The sequence below is a fragment of the Lynx canadensis genome, chromosome E2, assembly GCF_007474595.2.
Source record: "Lynx canadensis isolate LIC74 chromosome E2, mLynCan4.pri.v2, whole genome shotgun sequence".
NCBI classification, from domain to species: domain Eukaryota; kingdom Metazoa; phylum Chordata; class Mammalia; order Carnivora; family Felidae; genus Lynx; species Lynx canadensis.
The window spans coordinates 41,791,367-41,807,922 of NC_044317.1; the positions used below are offsets into that span (position 1 = coordinate 41,791,367).

The 16,556-nt window shown below is 49.5% G+C and overlaps 2 protein-coding genes across 2 annotated transcripts in view; one reads left to right on the forward strand and one right to left on the reverse strand.

Moving 5' to 3' along the window:
- RHPN2 (rhophilin Rho GTPase binding protein 2) overlaps positions 1–10,801 on the reverse strand; it is a 62,489-nt gene extending 51,688 nt beyond the window's left edge. The window contains exons 1-2 of the mRNA XM_030297320.2: positions 10,760–10,801; positions 7,825–7,941 (exon numbers count right to left, since the gene is read on the reverse strand). Coding sequence (XP_030153180.2) covers positions 7,825–7,941; positions 10,760–10,801 — 159 coding nt within the window. The remainder of the gene's footprint in view (positions 1–7,824; positions 7,942–10,759) is intronic.
- Positions 10,802–15,534: 4,733 nt separating this feature from the next.
- Positions 15,535–16,556, forward strand: part of GPATCH1 (G-patch domain containing 1) — a 39,641-nt gene continuing 38,619 nt past the window's right edge. The window contains 1 exon segment of the mRNA XM_030298710.1: positions 15,535–15,620. Within this exon segment, the coding sequence (XP_030154570.1) occupies positions 15,548–15,620 (73 nt within the window). The 5' untranslated portion in view covers positions 15,535–15,547.

Here is a 16,556-nt window from a genome sequence, read left to right on the forward strand (position 1 = left end):
AATAAATACGTAGATTCTAAATACACAGTTCAATGAGTTTGGACGAATGTATAAACCTCTGGAATCATTACCTCAATCAAACTTTTTCAGGGCACCTGAGTGGCTCAGTCGGTTGAGCGCCCGACTTTGGCTCAGGTCACGATCCTGCAGTTCGTGAGTTCAAGCCCCACATTGGGCTCGCTGATGTCACCACAGACCCCACTTTGGATCCTCTGTCCCCCTCTCTCTCTGCCCCTCCCCCTCTCACACTCACTCTCTCAAAAATAAATAAACATTAAAAAAAATCAGAATATCTTCATCATCCCCAGGCCACCAATACTCTGGCTTCCATCACCATAGACTTTTGCTTGTTCTAGAACTTCGTAGAAATGGAACCGTACAGTACATACTCATCTGGGTCTGGCACATTGTGTTCAATATTATGCTTTGAGATCCATCCACACTGTTGCACTCCTGGGTGGTTTGCTCCTTTTTATTGCTGAGAATTCCATTGTAGGGATGTGCCACAGTGTGTTTATGTGCCATTTTGGATTGGATTTTTTTGGCACCTGCAACTCATTTTTCAATTAGTCCTAATTAGAATCAGTTCACCTAGAGTGAGAACTCCATTTGCCAACATCCCCCTGGCATGCCCTTTGTGAACAGTCACATCGCTCAGCTGGGAAATACGTGTTTAAAAGTGATACCCAGGCACAATTTAGAGGCACTTCATTTGGAAGAAAGGACAAGAGTACTCAACCTTTACCTACAGAGACAGACGCTAGGAAAGGGAGAAAGGCCAGGTCACCGGGAAGGCAGATGCAGAGAGAGGGACTGGAGCAGTCTTTCCTCCCCCCGCCGGGGTCCCACTCAGGTCAGTGCCTGGCACCTGACTCCCCTCTACCCAGAAAACCGGTATGGGCTCTTCTTCCACAGTCAAAGGTAAAGCTTATGCATGTAGATGATTTTCCAGCAAAATGAAGGCACAGTGTGAACGTGGGGTCTCCAGGTCAGGTATAAGACTGAGCAGAGGGTGACAGGGCAGGGTCTCCTAGCTAGAGCCCCTCACACAGTTCGTGAGTTCCAGACCCTTATGGGGCTTGCTGCTGTCGGCACAGAGCCAACTTTGGATCCTCTGTACAAATGGGCGTGGGAAAGAGGGTACTTTTTGTTGCTCCTATAGAGCAAAGATGTTTTCTATTTTCTCAGCCTTTCTCACTCCTTCCTGATGACGCAATCCCCCACTCAACCACCAAACTTTGGAAAACAGAATTGTTTGTTTATGAGTTAGCCAGAAGCTGTCAACCAGAAGGCACCAAAATAGCATGCAGTACCCTGCAATACACACACACATCTAATTTAACTTCTCGCCATGCTGGAGATTCAGGGCACGCTGGATGCAACAGAATCTAGCTTTTCCACATCCATTAAAATTAAAACAAAAGTCTAGCGTGTTTCAAGAGCCCTCCTGCCCTTCCAGGATCCCTGCCAGGAGCCGGGGCGGCAAATCACAGAGCACCTGCTTTTCTCCAGCATCCCCAACCATTCACATGGGGGGTGGGGAGGCCACAGTATGAAATCAGCACTTAGCCATGATCCTTCACTAAAGGCTCCCTGCGGTCACTTCTACTAGTCTTTATCAACACCTCCTGCGCACCACTCACAGTTACTGTGCAACCTGTTGAATGAGTAACAAAGCTTTTACCATCACCCAAATCTCCATGGATCAAATATATTTCCAGTCCCACCTGATGACCTGTTTATTTCACCCGGTCAGATGCGCTCACCCACAGCTAACAGTTCCTGTCTGCAAAGCGTGTCTGTGTGGGAGAGGGGCTGGTATGTGTGTGTGTGAATTTGTACATTTTTGTAATTACTTTTTTCTGCAATCACAATAATTCATGTTACTTTTACAAGACACATAACAAGGGAGAAAAAGAACTTCTTCTTTTTTTTTTTTTTAAAGTAGGCTCCATGGCCGGCATGGAGCCCAACTCAGGGCTTGAACTCATGATCCTGAGATCGAGACCTGAGCTGAGATCAAGAGTCAGACGCTTAACTGACGGAGCCACCCAGGTGCGCCAAAAAAGGAACTACTCCTCAAGTTCTCCATCACCTGCCCTTTTCTCTTCTTACAACGCAATCAAAACCTGGGACTTTCTAACGGCAATATGGCCACACAGAACTGCGTGGGTCTGACCGGAAAAGTCCAGAAAGACTCACATCTCTCCCCCTGTCCCTGGTGCTGCAGGTGGGAGACCTCCCCCCCAGCCGGCACCCCTCGCCGCCCACTCGGCCAGACACCCCGTCCTGGGGCTGGGCTGCATCTGCAATCCCACCGTCCTCTGTGGCCACCTCCAATGCAGCCTGTCACGAGACTCTAGTACCTGAGCCAAAGAAGGAAGTGGTGACCGGGCTAAAACCAATGCTCGGTTATCAACAGGTGGTGTCTTGGGAACCATCCAAATAGCCCCAGGAAGCAGGAGACGTTTATATTGTTACAGCTAGTCATCACGCTGACTCTCCTCTGAGTCACCCTGAAAATTCTGTTTCTGCCAGGGGACCCCTCCTGGCCAGGATCCAGCAACGTGAAGAGGTGCTGTCATACACAGCCTCTGGGCTGCTAGCGTGTATCAGTGTAGCCAGGCAGACGCTCACCAAGGCCATGATCAACTTGGAGCCAGTCTGGCCTTTAGGACCTGGCTCAGACCATGGTGGTGCATGGGGTGGGGCAGAGGGCAGCATCAGCAACCTTCACACCCCTCTTCCCATCCAAGGGGAGGGGGCCCAGACACCCCGGAAAGCTGGCGCTGATGAGCCTCCATGACCGACACTGAGCACGGCGGACCAGGCCTCACAGAAAGCTCCCCCACACATGTGTCTAACGCAGAATTACACTTCACGAAGATGAATGGTGCAGAGGAGGAACCAGAAGGAGTGTCTAGGTTAAAAAAAAAGAAAAGAAAAGAAAAGAACAGAACAGAAAAGAAAAGAATTCTTCCTTCTCTGCTGGAGCCTCAAGGAAGCCCAGAGTAAACACGGACCATAAATCAGGACACAGTGAACCTTGGGAGCCTGTCCAGCCTGGAGGCCTCTGTGGACAAGAAACAACTTCTCCTCCAGCTCTGGGGTAGAAACAATGGAGCTAAATTCATTTCGGGTCATTGGTGTTCCCAGCGGATGAAGAGGCAGAGATAAGGACAGACAATACAGCATTTTGTCCTGATTTTCTCCTTCCACAAGGTGCTAAGACCTTTTATGCGGGGCCCTTTCAACAGCCCTAGAGAACAGCTTTCTCTAGTTTGTCTCCAGCTGGTTTTCTCTCCTGGCCACGAAGAGGATTTCCTGTGGGTTTTAGGACGAAGGCACCCAGAGAGCTCCAGGGACAAGTGTCCTGGAAACGTACACTCCTCTGCATTAACTATAGGTCGGAACACACACTGTTCCATTCTCCCGCACACGTTCATTAAGATGAGCATGAAAATCTGGGAAAAAGAAGCTCCATTTCCACTGGTCATTCTTTTAAGAAAGCAATTTATAGCCACCGAGCTTGTGCCTCTATTTAAACATATCAACGTAAAGGAAAAACAAAAGGAAAAACCAGTGATGGGGCACCTGGGTGGCTCAGTCAGCTGGGCGCCCGACTTCGGCTCAGGTCATGATCTCACAGTTCGTGAGTTTGAGCCCCGTGTCGGGCCCTGTGCTGACAGCTCAGAGCCTGGGGCCTGCTTTGGATTCTGTATCTCCCTCTCTCTCTGCCCCTCCCCCCGCTCACTCTCTCTCTCTCTCTCTCTCTCTCTCTCAAAAATAAACATTAAAGACATTAAAAAAAAAATCAGTGAGAAGCCAGAGATGAGAGAAACACAATGCAACGGGCCAGAAAGTATTCTGTGTTTGTTGTTTTTAACTGGGAGCCCCCGAGCTGCCAGCCCAGGAGGCCTGACCTGAGGCCAAGCTGTGTCCGTGTCCTCGGGCTTTGTAGAGCCAAGTCCTACACGACCCCAAGAAGATGCTGATTTACTGGGGAACCTCCCTCTCTGCCAATGATGGTCTTGTGCAGGGTCCAGGTCTCGCCGGCAGAGTGAGCTTTTTGGACAATTCATTTCCATTTTGTGTGTGAGTCACACAAAACAGAGTTGAAGCTTCTGAATATGGACGCAGACTCCCCCCCCCCACTTTTTGCACTCTGTTCTAAAGCAAAGAAACGGATTCCTATTCAAGCATAGCCTGAGCTATCCGGACAAAGCACCGACTCCCTGCACTGCCCGCACCCCAGGACATGAGGCCCCCATGTGAAGGGCCACGGAGTTGAGTCTGCCCCAGAATCTGACAGGGGTCAGGCTTAGAGCTGTCACTCAATAAATGCTTTTTGAATGAATGGAGCAGAATGGCATTTTCGAGAAAAAAGGGGGGGAAAGACGATAGGATAAGGGACAGGATGAAAGAGAAGCCTGATTTTAGCAGAAATTAATTTGATCCTCTAAGTGTGCACAAATCTCCAAAGTCTAAGAACGGAATGGGGGACCCCACTCTGGTGGTATCTCCAGTCTCAGGGGTCCTCGCTTACTGCCCCTGGTTGGCTCATCCACCCAGCTTGTCCGGCAGCTGCGTCCCAGCCCTGCCCTGCCCCTCACCTCCTGGGATCCCTCCATAGCTTGTTCTCTTTCTCCCCTGAATCTTCAACCTGCCTTCCACCCTGAACTTCCTTACCTTCAGCTTTAAAAAGCTGAAAGACTTCCTCATTCTGAAATGAACCTGCGTTCTTGTCTCTCCTCCACCCCCATCTCACTGGACCCATCACCTTCTCTGCCCTTCTCCCTCTGCACCCCACCTCATTGGCTTTTGCCCCTGACTCTCTACCCACTCATTGACTAACAAGCCCTTGAATATCTAAATCCAGTATTTTCCAGTGCTCTTCTGATTTGTCAACCCCACCTCTCCATGAAAAAGAATCACTTCTCTCGGCTTCCTTAATACTGCAGCCCTTCTGGCTTGCCTCCCATCCCTCTGCCTGCCCCTAAGTGGAAGTATTACTCCTTTCTGTCTTGGGCCCTTCTCACAACACCCCAACTGCCTCCTATACTGGTGCCCCCAGAGCCCCATCTCCAGACAGGGTGTTTTCATGGCTTCTGGGTCCCTCCTCACTGGGACCTCACTTGGATATGTCATGGGGGCCTCAAATCCACCTGCCCCTATACACCAGCCTCCAAGTTCCCCCCACCTCAGTGAGGTGCCTGGCCATCCACCCAGACACCTAGGGCAGACAGCTTGCACTCGTCAGCAGCACCTTCCTCGCCATATCCTATCCGTTAGCTCTCCCCATCCCACGGACACTGCTGCTGCCTATCATTCTCACCTCCTCACTGGGATCCCTGCCTCCAGCCTGGACCCCTGGTTTAAGTTAGTGGTGCAAGCTGGTCATTAGGATGGGTGGTGAGGCTGTGTTTTATAACTGAAAAGCCAGCAGTGGTCCATCAATGGTATCAGAGCAGAAAGGGCAGAGATGTTGAAAACTGCAGGAGACTAAACCCCCAACTCCTCCCTACCTCCCCACCATTGCCTCTCCCCCATCCCCCACTCGGAGATCGCTCAGCTTTCTGGGGCACGAATCTCTCACGTCTGGTCCTTCTTGAAACACTCTGATGGGTCCCTGAGGTTCCCAGGTTCCTTAGCAGGATGCGTGACCCTGAACAGCCTGGTTCCCACTTATACCTCCACACCCTAGAGGGCTCCCTCACAAGTGCTCACAATTCCATGCCTTTGCCCTTGCTCTTCTGGCTACCTAAAGTGCTCTTCCTCCCTTTCTCACCTGTGGAACATCTACCTCTTTCATTCAGGGAGCATTCATTTTAGGTCAAACTGGCTCAGATCACAAATTGAGAAAGGTTCACCATCAACACCTTTTATTATTCTGGTACAAAGAACATTCTTTGAGCTGGTATGATGTAGCACTACGATCATTACAAGATCTCCTTTTCTTGTAGAGATGGTTCTAATTGTAAACCAGTGATTCACCTTATTTTATACCCATGATTCTCCCATTTACCACCAGAGACACTGCATCTAAAAAAACACCCAACCAGGACACCTGGCTGGCTCAGTCAGTAGAGCATGCCACGCTTGATCTCAGGGGTTTAAGTTCGAGCCCCGTATTGGGTGTAGAGATTACTTAAAAATAGAATCTTTAAAAAATAAAATAAAATACACCCAACCTTGCATCCTTTCCTAGTTCCCCCACCAGCCATCCCCTCTCTTTCTTGTGCACATCCTTCCCTGGAACACCTGTTCTGGAAGACTTGGGAATGGAACCCTCACAGGCATTCCACATCTCTTCTACCCCTCCCTCTGTCATCTCCCCCAAATGCTGCCGTGGGTCCAGACTCCCACCTGTTCAGAGAACAAACAATTCAGGAAAGAAATGAAGTCCCAGGAAGAGGCAGCAACTTGCTGAAGGCTACACAGGAATTTTGCCAGGGTGGCAGCCAGGTTCTGGGGCCTGAGGACCAAGATCTAGGGATTCCCAGGCTCCGCCTCCTTCTGCAATTCCATGGCCTGTGATCCTCTGCCCCAAATGCCACACATAATTAGAAGTTATAATCCTGTAATTCCATGATGACATCTTTGAACTTAAATATACCTTAAAACTACTCTTTTTTTTTTTTTTAATGTGAAAAGCAATTTAACCAAAAAGAATTTTTCCCACTCTATTGTCACCTGTTTCCAATTCCCCTCCCCTGCCCACCCCCTGGGGCCACTGCTCCTCACGGAAGAGAAAAGCCCAAAGTCTGTGTCATGTGGAAGAAGGAAGATGCCAAGATCATTTACCGACTGGATCGTTAGGCTTTGAACAATTAAGAATTGACTGAGAAAGTTTCACTTCCCTATTATAATTACACACTTTGCCTTGGGTCTTATGGGTTATAAAGAAACAACAATCTCTCAACCCACCGGGTCAAACCTGGCCAACTTCCAAAGGCTATTTTTAGATTCTTTGGAACCTACAAGGAGGCAGGGTGGAAAGTCTCACCGTGTCTCCGGGTTCGAAAGCATTTTCATGCCAAACTGCGGGCATCTCAGCGCCCTAGCTCTGCGAACTGGGGTCGCTTTTGATGGACTGGGCTGCAGGGCTGTTATCCCAGGGCCAGCGGGGCGTACGGAGGGTCGCACGGAAATAACAATCTCCCGCCAAGCCAGCACTCGTAGCGGGTCTTTCCAACAATCAGATAAATACTCTTTAGCATAAAGTGAGCAGGGGCGAGGCCGCGCCCTCATGTCTGCCGAGCGCACTCCCTCCCAGGCGACTTCGGGCAGAAAGGGGGCAACGCAGAGGTCACCTCCCAACCGGCAGCTCTCCCCTTCCTTCTAAAAGTCGGAGAAGAGGACACTGGAAGCGTTCTGGAGGCAAAAGGAGAACGCCAAGCCACCTGGGGTGATCTATCTCCACCCCGCCAAGCGCTCGGGTCTAAGGTGGGCTCGGGTCCCAACGTGCAGCAAGGCCGCGGACACCTCCACAACCAGGAATTGATCCCTTCCCCAGGGGCGCGGGATAGTCGGCCGAGGTGACCCGGGCACCCCTCCTGGCCCCCAGCCTCCTCCGCCACCTGTGCGGGGCAGCCCCAGGAGCCCCTCCCCGCCCCCAGCCCCGGAAGCCACCTGCACTTAGCCGCCCGGTACACCACCGCCCGGAGCCCTCGCCCAAGCCTCTGCCCCGCCCACCCCAGGCCGGTGCGCCCCTCCCCCTCCTGGCCTGGTCGACCCCGGCCCCGAGCTCCCGAAGCCCCTTCCGCAGCCTGGGGGCAGAAGGTCTGGAGTCCGTAGGCTCCCCGCCCACCCGAAGCCGCCCACCTTCCGAAAGTAGCAGTCGCCCTCCTTTTTCCAGCGGCTGGGGGGCCGCGGGCAGCAGCGCGTTCGGGCATGCTGGCCAGGAGAGGGAGAGGACGAAGAATGAGTGAGGTGCAAGAGCTTAGGAAGATGGGGAGAGCAACGAGACAAGAACCCAGCACCGCACGCCTGAGCTGCGGCTAAAGCAACAGCCCAGCAGGCCGGGAGCCCTGAGACCCGGCCCGCCCGCCGACACCACGACCCCAGGCCCCGCCCCGGCTCAAGATTGGCCTGGGGAGCCGCGCCCCAGGCCTCCGAGGCTAGCCTTCGGGGCCCCGGGGCGCGTCGCTCGCTTTCTCCGAGCCTCTCGGTCCTAATCTGGGCTTCGCTGTTTGCTGCCTCAGTCCTGTGGCGCAGAGGCGGGCCGAGCCGCAGCAAGGCCGGGGCTGGGGACCCGGCCCCTTTGCTGGAGCCCTGGGGGTAAACGCAGCGAGCGCGGGGGAAGTCGTGGCCCCTCCCTGAAGGAGCACCGGTGCCGCGGGACAGTGACCAAACCCGACGCCACGTAGAGGGGTCGGCGAGAGTCCTGGACCCTAAGCCGAGCGGTCAGGAACAGCTTCCGGCCCGGGGAGACCCGGGCCCGAGTCGGGGACCCTGAGAGAGAGCTGGCTGCGCCCCTGCGAGCCTTAGGTGGGTGACTCAGACCTGGTGGCGTGGCGGTCAACCTCATTATTCCCCCACCCTCGCTGCAGAGACTAGGCGGATCCGCTGAGGGTCGCGGATGGTGCTGGGGGATCCCCAGAAAGAGGTTTGTGCCATAGAGGTGGATGTCCTTGAGCACCTCTACCAGTTAAAACCTCAGTTTTCTCAGCTGCAAAATGGGGCCACATCATGCTCTCTCAAGCTGCCAGAACTACGACGAAAATGCATGTTAAAGCCCTTAGCCGGGGTGTAGGGACGCGCCTAGCTTAGGAGCAAAAGGGGGGACTATTGGGACGGGGTTCACACCACCCTCTCACCACAAACCCCCTTTGACCAATAGACAGCGGGGGCGGATCCTGAGGCCCGAGCCGGAAGCCCCCCTCCCCCGGCCCGCGGGGCCACGCCCCTCCCGGCTGCTGTCCTGCCGTCCCTAACCCCCTCCCCCAACCGAGGGACAATTTTGCGCTGTTGCTGCTGCGTTTGGCTGTCGCCGTAAATGCCTCCGGTAGAACCGAACACCGTCTGCGTTCAAAACAAGCTACACATTTCCTTCTCTTCAAAAAAACGTGGGGGGTGGGGGAGGGCGGGCAAAATGTGTGCATATCAGGGGTTGTTCAAGAGTTTTAAAATAAATAGTGACAACAATGAAGGACTAACAACCAAGTAAATGTAAAAACAAATAAACAAAAAACAACCCCCCCAAAAGACCCACCAACAAAAAAACAAAAAAAACTTCCTCATCAATGCTGCCTGCAGATTCTGAGACGAGGCACAAGAAAAAGCGTTTCCAGAGGATTGTTTTAATTCTAAGAAAGAACCCGAAGAGTCCTAACCAGCTCAGTGCTGGGACAGGTGTTTGGGAAAATCTGTGGGTGATGCAAAAACTTCCTTTCTCTCTTAAGGTCAGAAACGAGTTATGAAGCTAACATCAGCATATGTCGGTCACCTGCAATAAATCCATCGCCCTGGAAACCTGCCACGCCCACTTTGGGAGTTGAAAACAGTCCCTCCTGTTTCAAGGATCCTAGGGTGGCAGGTTACTACTACCAGTAATGAAGTTATCAATAAGAGAACCTCTGCTCCAGCCAGAAAGTTTATAGATACTGTGTTTCATTCTCATGACCCTTCTGCAAATAAAGGGATTAAATAATCTCCATTTGCCCCAGGAGAAGACCAAGGTTCAGAGGAGTGAAGTGGGCAAGGGCACACCCCTGTTAGTGGCTGAGATCGGTTTTAGTTCAGGCCTATTGACTTCCGTCCTTCCCTAACACCTTCAGATTTTTGTCATTTTCCACCACCTTGAAGCTCCAACCGACTTTACAATTTGTCACAGATATGGGTCACTTGCACTATTACTGACCTAATAGTCTTCCTTAAAATTCCTCACTTTGTTTAAACAAACTTTATTTTAAAAGAGAATTATGTCATAACCATAACTGGGAAACCAACAGTACCTCACCCTATGGAGAGATACAAATAAAAGCGAACACAGTGAAAACCAAATCTGTTATTTAACATAGCCCGCCACCATTGCCTTCTTGAACTGCTTTTTTTTTTTTTTAATTTATAATGTTTATTTACTTTTGAGAGAGAGAGACAGAGCATGCACAGGGCAGGGGCAGAGAGAGAAAGAGACAGAATCAGAGCAGGCTCCGAGCTGTCGACACAGGGGCTGACACGGATCTCGAACCCGAGAACCGTGAGATCATGACCTGAGCTGAAGTCAGATGCTTAACCGACTGAGCCACCCAGATGCCCCTACTGCTTGTTAAAAACACACCAGCCCACCCTCAGGCTGTCTCCTGGGGATCCTCAGAAGAAAAGGAGCACTTTCCTGTGAGTCCCAGCAGACCACATGAGCCATCTGAATGTCACTGCTTGGGGCTGTGCACGACCAGACATCTCTAGCACTCTTGTGGCTTATTGCAGGAGGCCCACCAGCCTGATGCCATATCTTTGATCCCACTCTGATCAGGAAATGAGAACTGCTGTTGCTGACCCAGCAGGAGAATAACATCTAACCTTCTATTTGTCAACCCTACTGGTGGTGTGTGTCACAAGAACCACGGAGGAGCCCCTGTGCTCCTAACAAAAAAGCTGGGGTGGGAATTTCCCAGGTAGGCAAAAGATTAAAATCTGAACTGCAAACAACCATTTTGTCAAGTCCTCGTCTTACCATCTGGCTGAGGCCAGTGGTTGACTGTCCAGGGACCCAGTTCCTCCAAGTAAAATGCAAATCCTACTTCCTAACACCTACCTGCTTGTTGACAAAAGGTGCATTGGCCTCTCTGACATGCATCTTCCCCAGGAGAATCCTAGGATATTTGCCCAATTAAAAGCAGAAAACACAAGGTCATCCTTAAATGATGAAAATTCATTGTAACTTATAGACCAGATTTTGCAATTTCTATTTAAAAAATCTTAGAGGTGCATCTGGGTGACTCAAGCCATTAAGCATCTGACTTCAGCTCAGGTCATGATCTCATGGTCTGTGGGTTCGAGCCCTACATTGGGCTCTCTGCTGTCAGCATGGAGCCCGGCTTGGATCCTCTGAACCTCCTCTCTCTGCCCCTTCTTTCCCCTCCTCCTCTCTCACTCTCAAACATAAATAAACATTAAAAAAATACAAATAAAGAAAAATTCTTAGAAGCCATACGGTGCCGTAGAGGTGCACCAACTATAAAGGCCACATCAGTCTTGGCAGGCTCTCCTATTGAGTCACCTCGGCCAGATCCTTTAACCCCTCATGACTTCAGTTTCCCCAGCTATAAATTAGGATCTTACACATAGCAGTTGTTTATTGCACACTCACTCTAGGCCAGGCACTGTGCAATGCACTCCATGTGCATGATCTCAGTTCGTCCTCCGACGACCCTATCAAGTGAGTACTTTACCATTCCTGTTTTACAGAGGAAGAGACTGAGGTTCAGAGGTCCCCAGCCCGGTAAATTAGACTGTCTGGTGCTATATCACATCCAATGCTACACTATCCTGTTCCTGTGATTTAAAAGGAAAGATATTTTGGCATACTGAGAAGATGTGATTATAGATTAAAACAAATAAGTGACAGAATGGCAAAACAAACAAGCAAATATTCATGGTAACGGGGAGCGACCAGCATCTCATACAACGTGGGAGTATAGCTTTGGAAAACTGGCATTTTCTAAATATATCTATCTAAAGCAGATATAGGTAGGTCTAGCTTATGGTGCAGCAATTCCAACAGTAGGTAGATAACTCAAAGAAATGCATGCATATGTTGTGTTCACCATAAATCATGTACAGGAATGTTCACAGCTGCACTTTTCAAAATAGTCCTTAACTAGAAACTACCCATGTGCCCATCAACAGTGGAATGAATAATTGTGGCATACTCACACAATGAAAAACTTTACACAATGAAAATGAACACAGTACTATTACAAGCAACAAATACATTGTGAGCAACATATTTTGCCCCCCAAAATATCATTGAGCAAAAGAAGCCATAAAATACTGTAATTCCATTTTATGCAAAGTATAAAACAAAATCAGTCCATTCTGGGACTATTGCTTCTGGGATTCTGGAAAATTTCTATTTCTTGATTGGCTTATTGTTATATGGATGTGTTTACTTTGTTAAAATAAATAGAACTGTGTGCTTACGATTTGTGCACTTTTCATATATGTGATATTTCTTTTTTTTTTAAGTTTATTTATTTATTTCGAGAGAGAGAGAGGCAGAGAGAAAGGGAGCAGAGGAGGAGCAGAGACAGGGGGATACAGAATCCCAAGCAGGCTCCATGCTGTCAGTGCAGAGCCCAATGCTGGGCTTGAACTCACAAACCTCAAGATCATGACCTGAGCCGAAATCAAGAATCAGAGGCTTAACCAACTTAGCACCCCAATGTGATATTTCAAAAAGAAAACACAATGAGAGAAGATGAATGACATTGATTCCAAAGCACATAGAGCATGTTTCTTTGTACATCATGAGTGACCATCCTACTGCCATGAGTGACCACCACGAGGAAGAAATTACTCCATACCCAGGTGATTCAGCTCATCTTCCTATCTGCAGTTTCCCGATAAGATGCTGAGATTTGTGCCCTTTTGCATGTCTAAGTAAGAAAGGAAGAGTCTGTGGTGATTAGGCTGCTACAGCTTACGTAAAACACATGCGGTCTCCAGGTTCCTGCTGCAAAGAATCAGGAGTATGAGGTTTTAAGTGACCAGGGTCACAGATGGAGTACCCAGTCATCCTGAAAATACCCAGGAGACAGCTGAGAACCACTCTTTGGGGAAGCTGCAGGAAGTTTGAAGGGCCCTTGTTCCCCTGAACCTCAGTGATCAGAAATCAGAAAGTGGTTGTTACCAAATGCTAATGATTGTCAGGAATCCAATTAAGTACAACTCTCAATAATAAGTTTATTGGGTTTTCCTTGTCTTGTTGGAAATTATAAACGGTAAGAAAATAAGTTGGTAGTTTAGAAATAAAATCATGGACCTTCGTGATTTGTCTGGGTGTATGGATTAGCCCCCAATCTTCTTTGCTGTCAATGTCTACATTTATATGCACAAGGACAGTTGATGGGCAAATGATGACCCTGGGGCCCTTCAGGGCTTCAAGATACAAAAAGATGCCTTTCCTTTAGTACATTAGTACATACTAATACATATAAAAACCTTTAAAATCAAAACCAAGCCACTGACATAAAAATGTTTTGAAAAAAAAAAAACAAAAACCCAGGGATGCTGCTAAAAAGAAAAATTCAAATGGCACAATATTGTTTACCTCTACCCTTTCTACCCTGATTTCCTTTGATCAGTGGCCACCATTGTTACTCGTTTCTTAGGGGAGTTTACTAGAAACATGTTATATGTGAATGTGTCCAGGCTGTGCATATAAGAGCCAATAAATCCAGCTATTTATGTTTTCTTTTATATTACTGGCAGCACTCTATGTGCTCTGTCTTACCCCTTGTTTTGCTCATTTAACAACATAGTTGGAGATCATTCCTCACCAACATTTTTTAATGCTTTATACTATTCCGTTATATAGATTGTTCCAGTCACCTATTGCTGCTAACAAACTACCACAAATATAATGGTTTAAAATAAGAACAATCATTTTATTGCTATCTCTCATGGTTCCTGGAGGTGACTAACCTCAGCCAAGAGGTCTTGCTCTGGGTCTCACATGTAGCCGCTCAGATGGTTGCTGGAACTGGAGTCATTTTGGATCTTCCCCACTCAAATATCTGGCCACTGATGCTGATTGTTAACTGGGGCCAGGCGAGGTCATATATCTACAGAAAAGCCTCTCCCTGTGGCCTGGGCTTCCTCACAGCAGGGAGGTTGGATTTACGGGGTCAGTATCCCCGGAATCTGCAAGTTTTTTAAAGCTTGGGTGTGGGGAATGTAATATTATCACTTCGTAATCTTTGGGTCAAGCAGTCAGAGAGTCTAGATTCAAGGGGAGGGGGACATAGACTCTTATTGTCAATGGGAAGTGTCAAACAATTCTGTGGCTATTTTTAAAACTTGCTTAAAAAATCTTGTTTTTAAAGTCACGTACCATGATTTACTTAACTAGTTATTCATCCCTTTTATTCCCCCAAATGATTCATTCAGTGTTTACTATATGCCAAGTACTGTTGTAAGCTCTGAGGATACAGTAAAGAGAATAAGAAAATCTGGCTCAAATCTATGTCCTTGTGGAGCTTATAGTTTCAATGTGTAGAAAAACATAATAGATAAAATAAGCAAGCATATAAAATTATGTGATATGTTAAAGGTGATAATTATTGTGGAAAAATGTAAAGTAGGGTAAGGGGGGATAGAGAGTATAGCAAACTAGAACGTGTTTTTAAGCAGAGAAGGCTTCGTGGAGAAAGTAACCTTTGAGCAGGTAACTGAAGAAGGCGAGGGAACGAGTCATGTGGTATCTGGGAGAAGGACATTCCAAGCCAAGGGAATAGTGAATGCAAGGCCTTGAGGTCAGAGGATGCTTAGAATGCTTAAGCCATGGCCCCACTCCCAGAGATTCTGATTTGGAAGCCCTGGGGGATGGGTAAAGGGAATTTTAGCAACATCCTAGTGATTCTGACTCATGCCAACTTCTGATCCTCATTTGGAAAACCTGGACTTCCAGATCTGGTTTTCATCTCAACTTCACCCCTTCCTAGCTGAGCTTCATCTTTTCCTTCCGCAAAAAAGGAGTTTGGGGGTGAGATAACAGCACCCCACTTGAGAGATGGCTCTTTCTTTAGATTCAGTGAGAATGTCCTCAGAGTCCCCACCCTACCTCACAGGAGCCTTTTGCTGGTCTGCTGGCTTTTTGTTTCCCCTTTCTTCTGTTCTTTCTCTTTTCAGTTTTCTTCCCCTTCCCTCCCCCCCGCCCGCTTCCCCTCCCCCTTTCCCTTCCTTTCCTTTCCCTTCCTTCCTCTCCTCTCCTCTCCCCTGCCCTCCTTTTCTTTTTTCTTATTTCTCTTCTCTTCTTTCTTGTCCCGAGCTGCCTTAACCATGGACATCGGAGTTCCTGTGTCTGTGAATCCTTCCAGAGGTTTGGAAGGGGACTCCACCTATGCAAACCTAAGGGTGATATATACAAAACGCTTGTGAGTGTGTGTAGCTGGAAGCACAGGCACTTTCCCAAGAGGTGGCGGGGTGGGGGTGGGAGTGAGGGTGGGATGGGTGGGAGCTGAAAGGGAGAGGGGGACAGGGACCAACAGGTGGGGGTGGGCAGACGTCACGGAGCACCAGCCCCGCGGCGGGACAGATGGATGCCTCTCAGCTTCTCCCAGGCGCCTCCGCCTGACCCGCTAGTCGCGGAGCTAGGATGTCGTGGCTTTCAGAGCCTCCGAGGTAACTCCTACCGGGTCTGGCTCTCACTAGACAGATTTGAGATCTCCCAAGCACAGACCGGTGGCGAGAGGCTAGCCGGGACAACACCTTCCGGCACCTGCACCTGCAGCATCGCCTTGGTTCGCGGAGGAGAAAGGGCGGAAGCCTTTTGGCCCTCTGACGCTTCCGTAGCGAGGGGGCGGGGCCGGAAGGGAGCAGGATGGCGGCGCTGGACAGTGACAGCGAAGAGGACTTGGTCAGCTATGGGACGGGCCTGGAGCCGCTGGAAGAAGGTGCGGGCCAGATGGTCGCTGGGGTCTGTGGCAAACAGGTCCAGGATCCGGGGCAAAAACGCCCAACCCCTTGCCGGGTCTCCTGTGGCCCCGGGGTTAAGGCTCGCTCGCTACTGGTGTCGGGAACAGCGGTGAAAGAAGCGTGCTCGGTGCTTTTGGAGTGCCCACGCTCTGGAGCGACGGATGAGAGACCCTGAGGGTGGGAAACAGAAAGATGACGAAACAGGCTCGTTGGAGAACTGGGGGTGGTGGTGGTGATGGTCAGGCAATGTCTTCCCTAGGAGAGGACGTTTGAGCTCAGACTTGAAACAGAGGGAGGAACCAACCATACGAAGATCTGGGTAGGAGGCATTCAGGCAGAGAGAACAGCAAGCTCAAAAGCTCTGAAGTCAGAGCCAGTTTGACAAATTGAGGGTCAGGCAGGACTGCTGTGGGTGGAGCCGACGACGGCAGCAATGGGAGACTGGCAGAAGAGGATGTCAGAGGGGGAGGCAGGGGCTGCATCTTACTTGTATGTAAGGGTGTTTGGATTTTATACTGAGTGTAGGACAGTCATTGTGGGGTTTTACACAAGGGAGAGATGTATATTTTTAAGATTATTCTCTCGATTTTGAGAATAGACGGGTTGGCGGGGGTGGTTGTGGCCAGAGCGAAGGAGAAATATTAGCAAAAAGAGGTCTGGAGATGATGATGATGGCTTGGACTGGGGTGTAGCAGTGGTGGTGGTAAGAAATGGTCTGGTAGAGGTACACATTGGAAGCAGAGCAGACTGGACTTGCTGCTGAGATGTGGGGGTGAGGGCAAGATGAGGCAAGGTTCTTACCCCTGTTTCTGGTCTGATTCCTTAATGACTGATTTGTTCAGCAATGTATTGAGTACCCAGGAAGGACTGATGGCAGTGCTAGCCCTGTGGGAAGGACAAAGGGAGTATGGGGA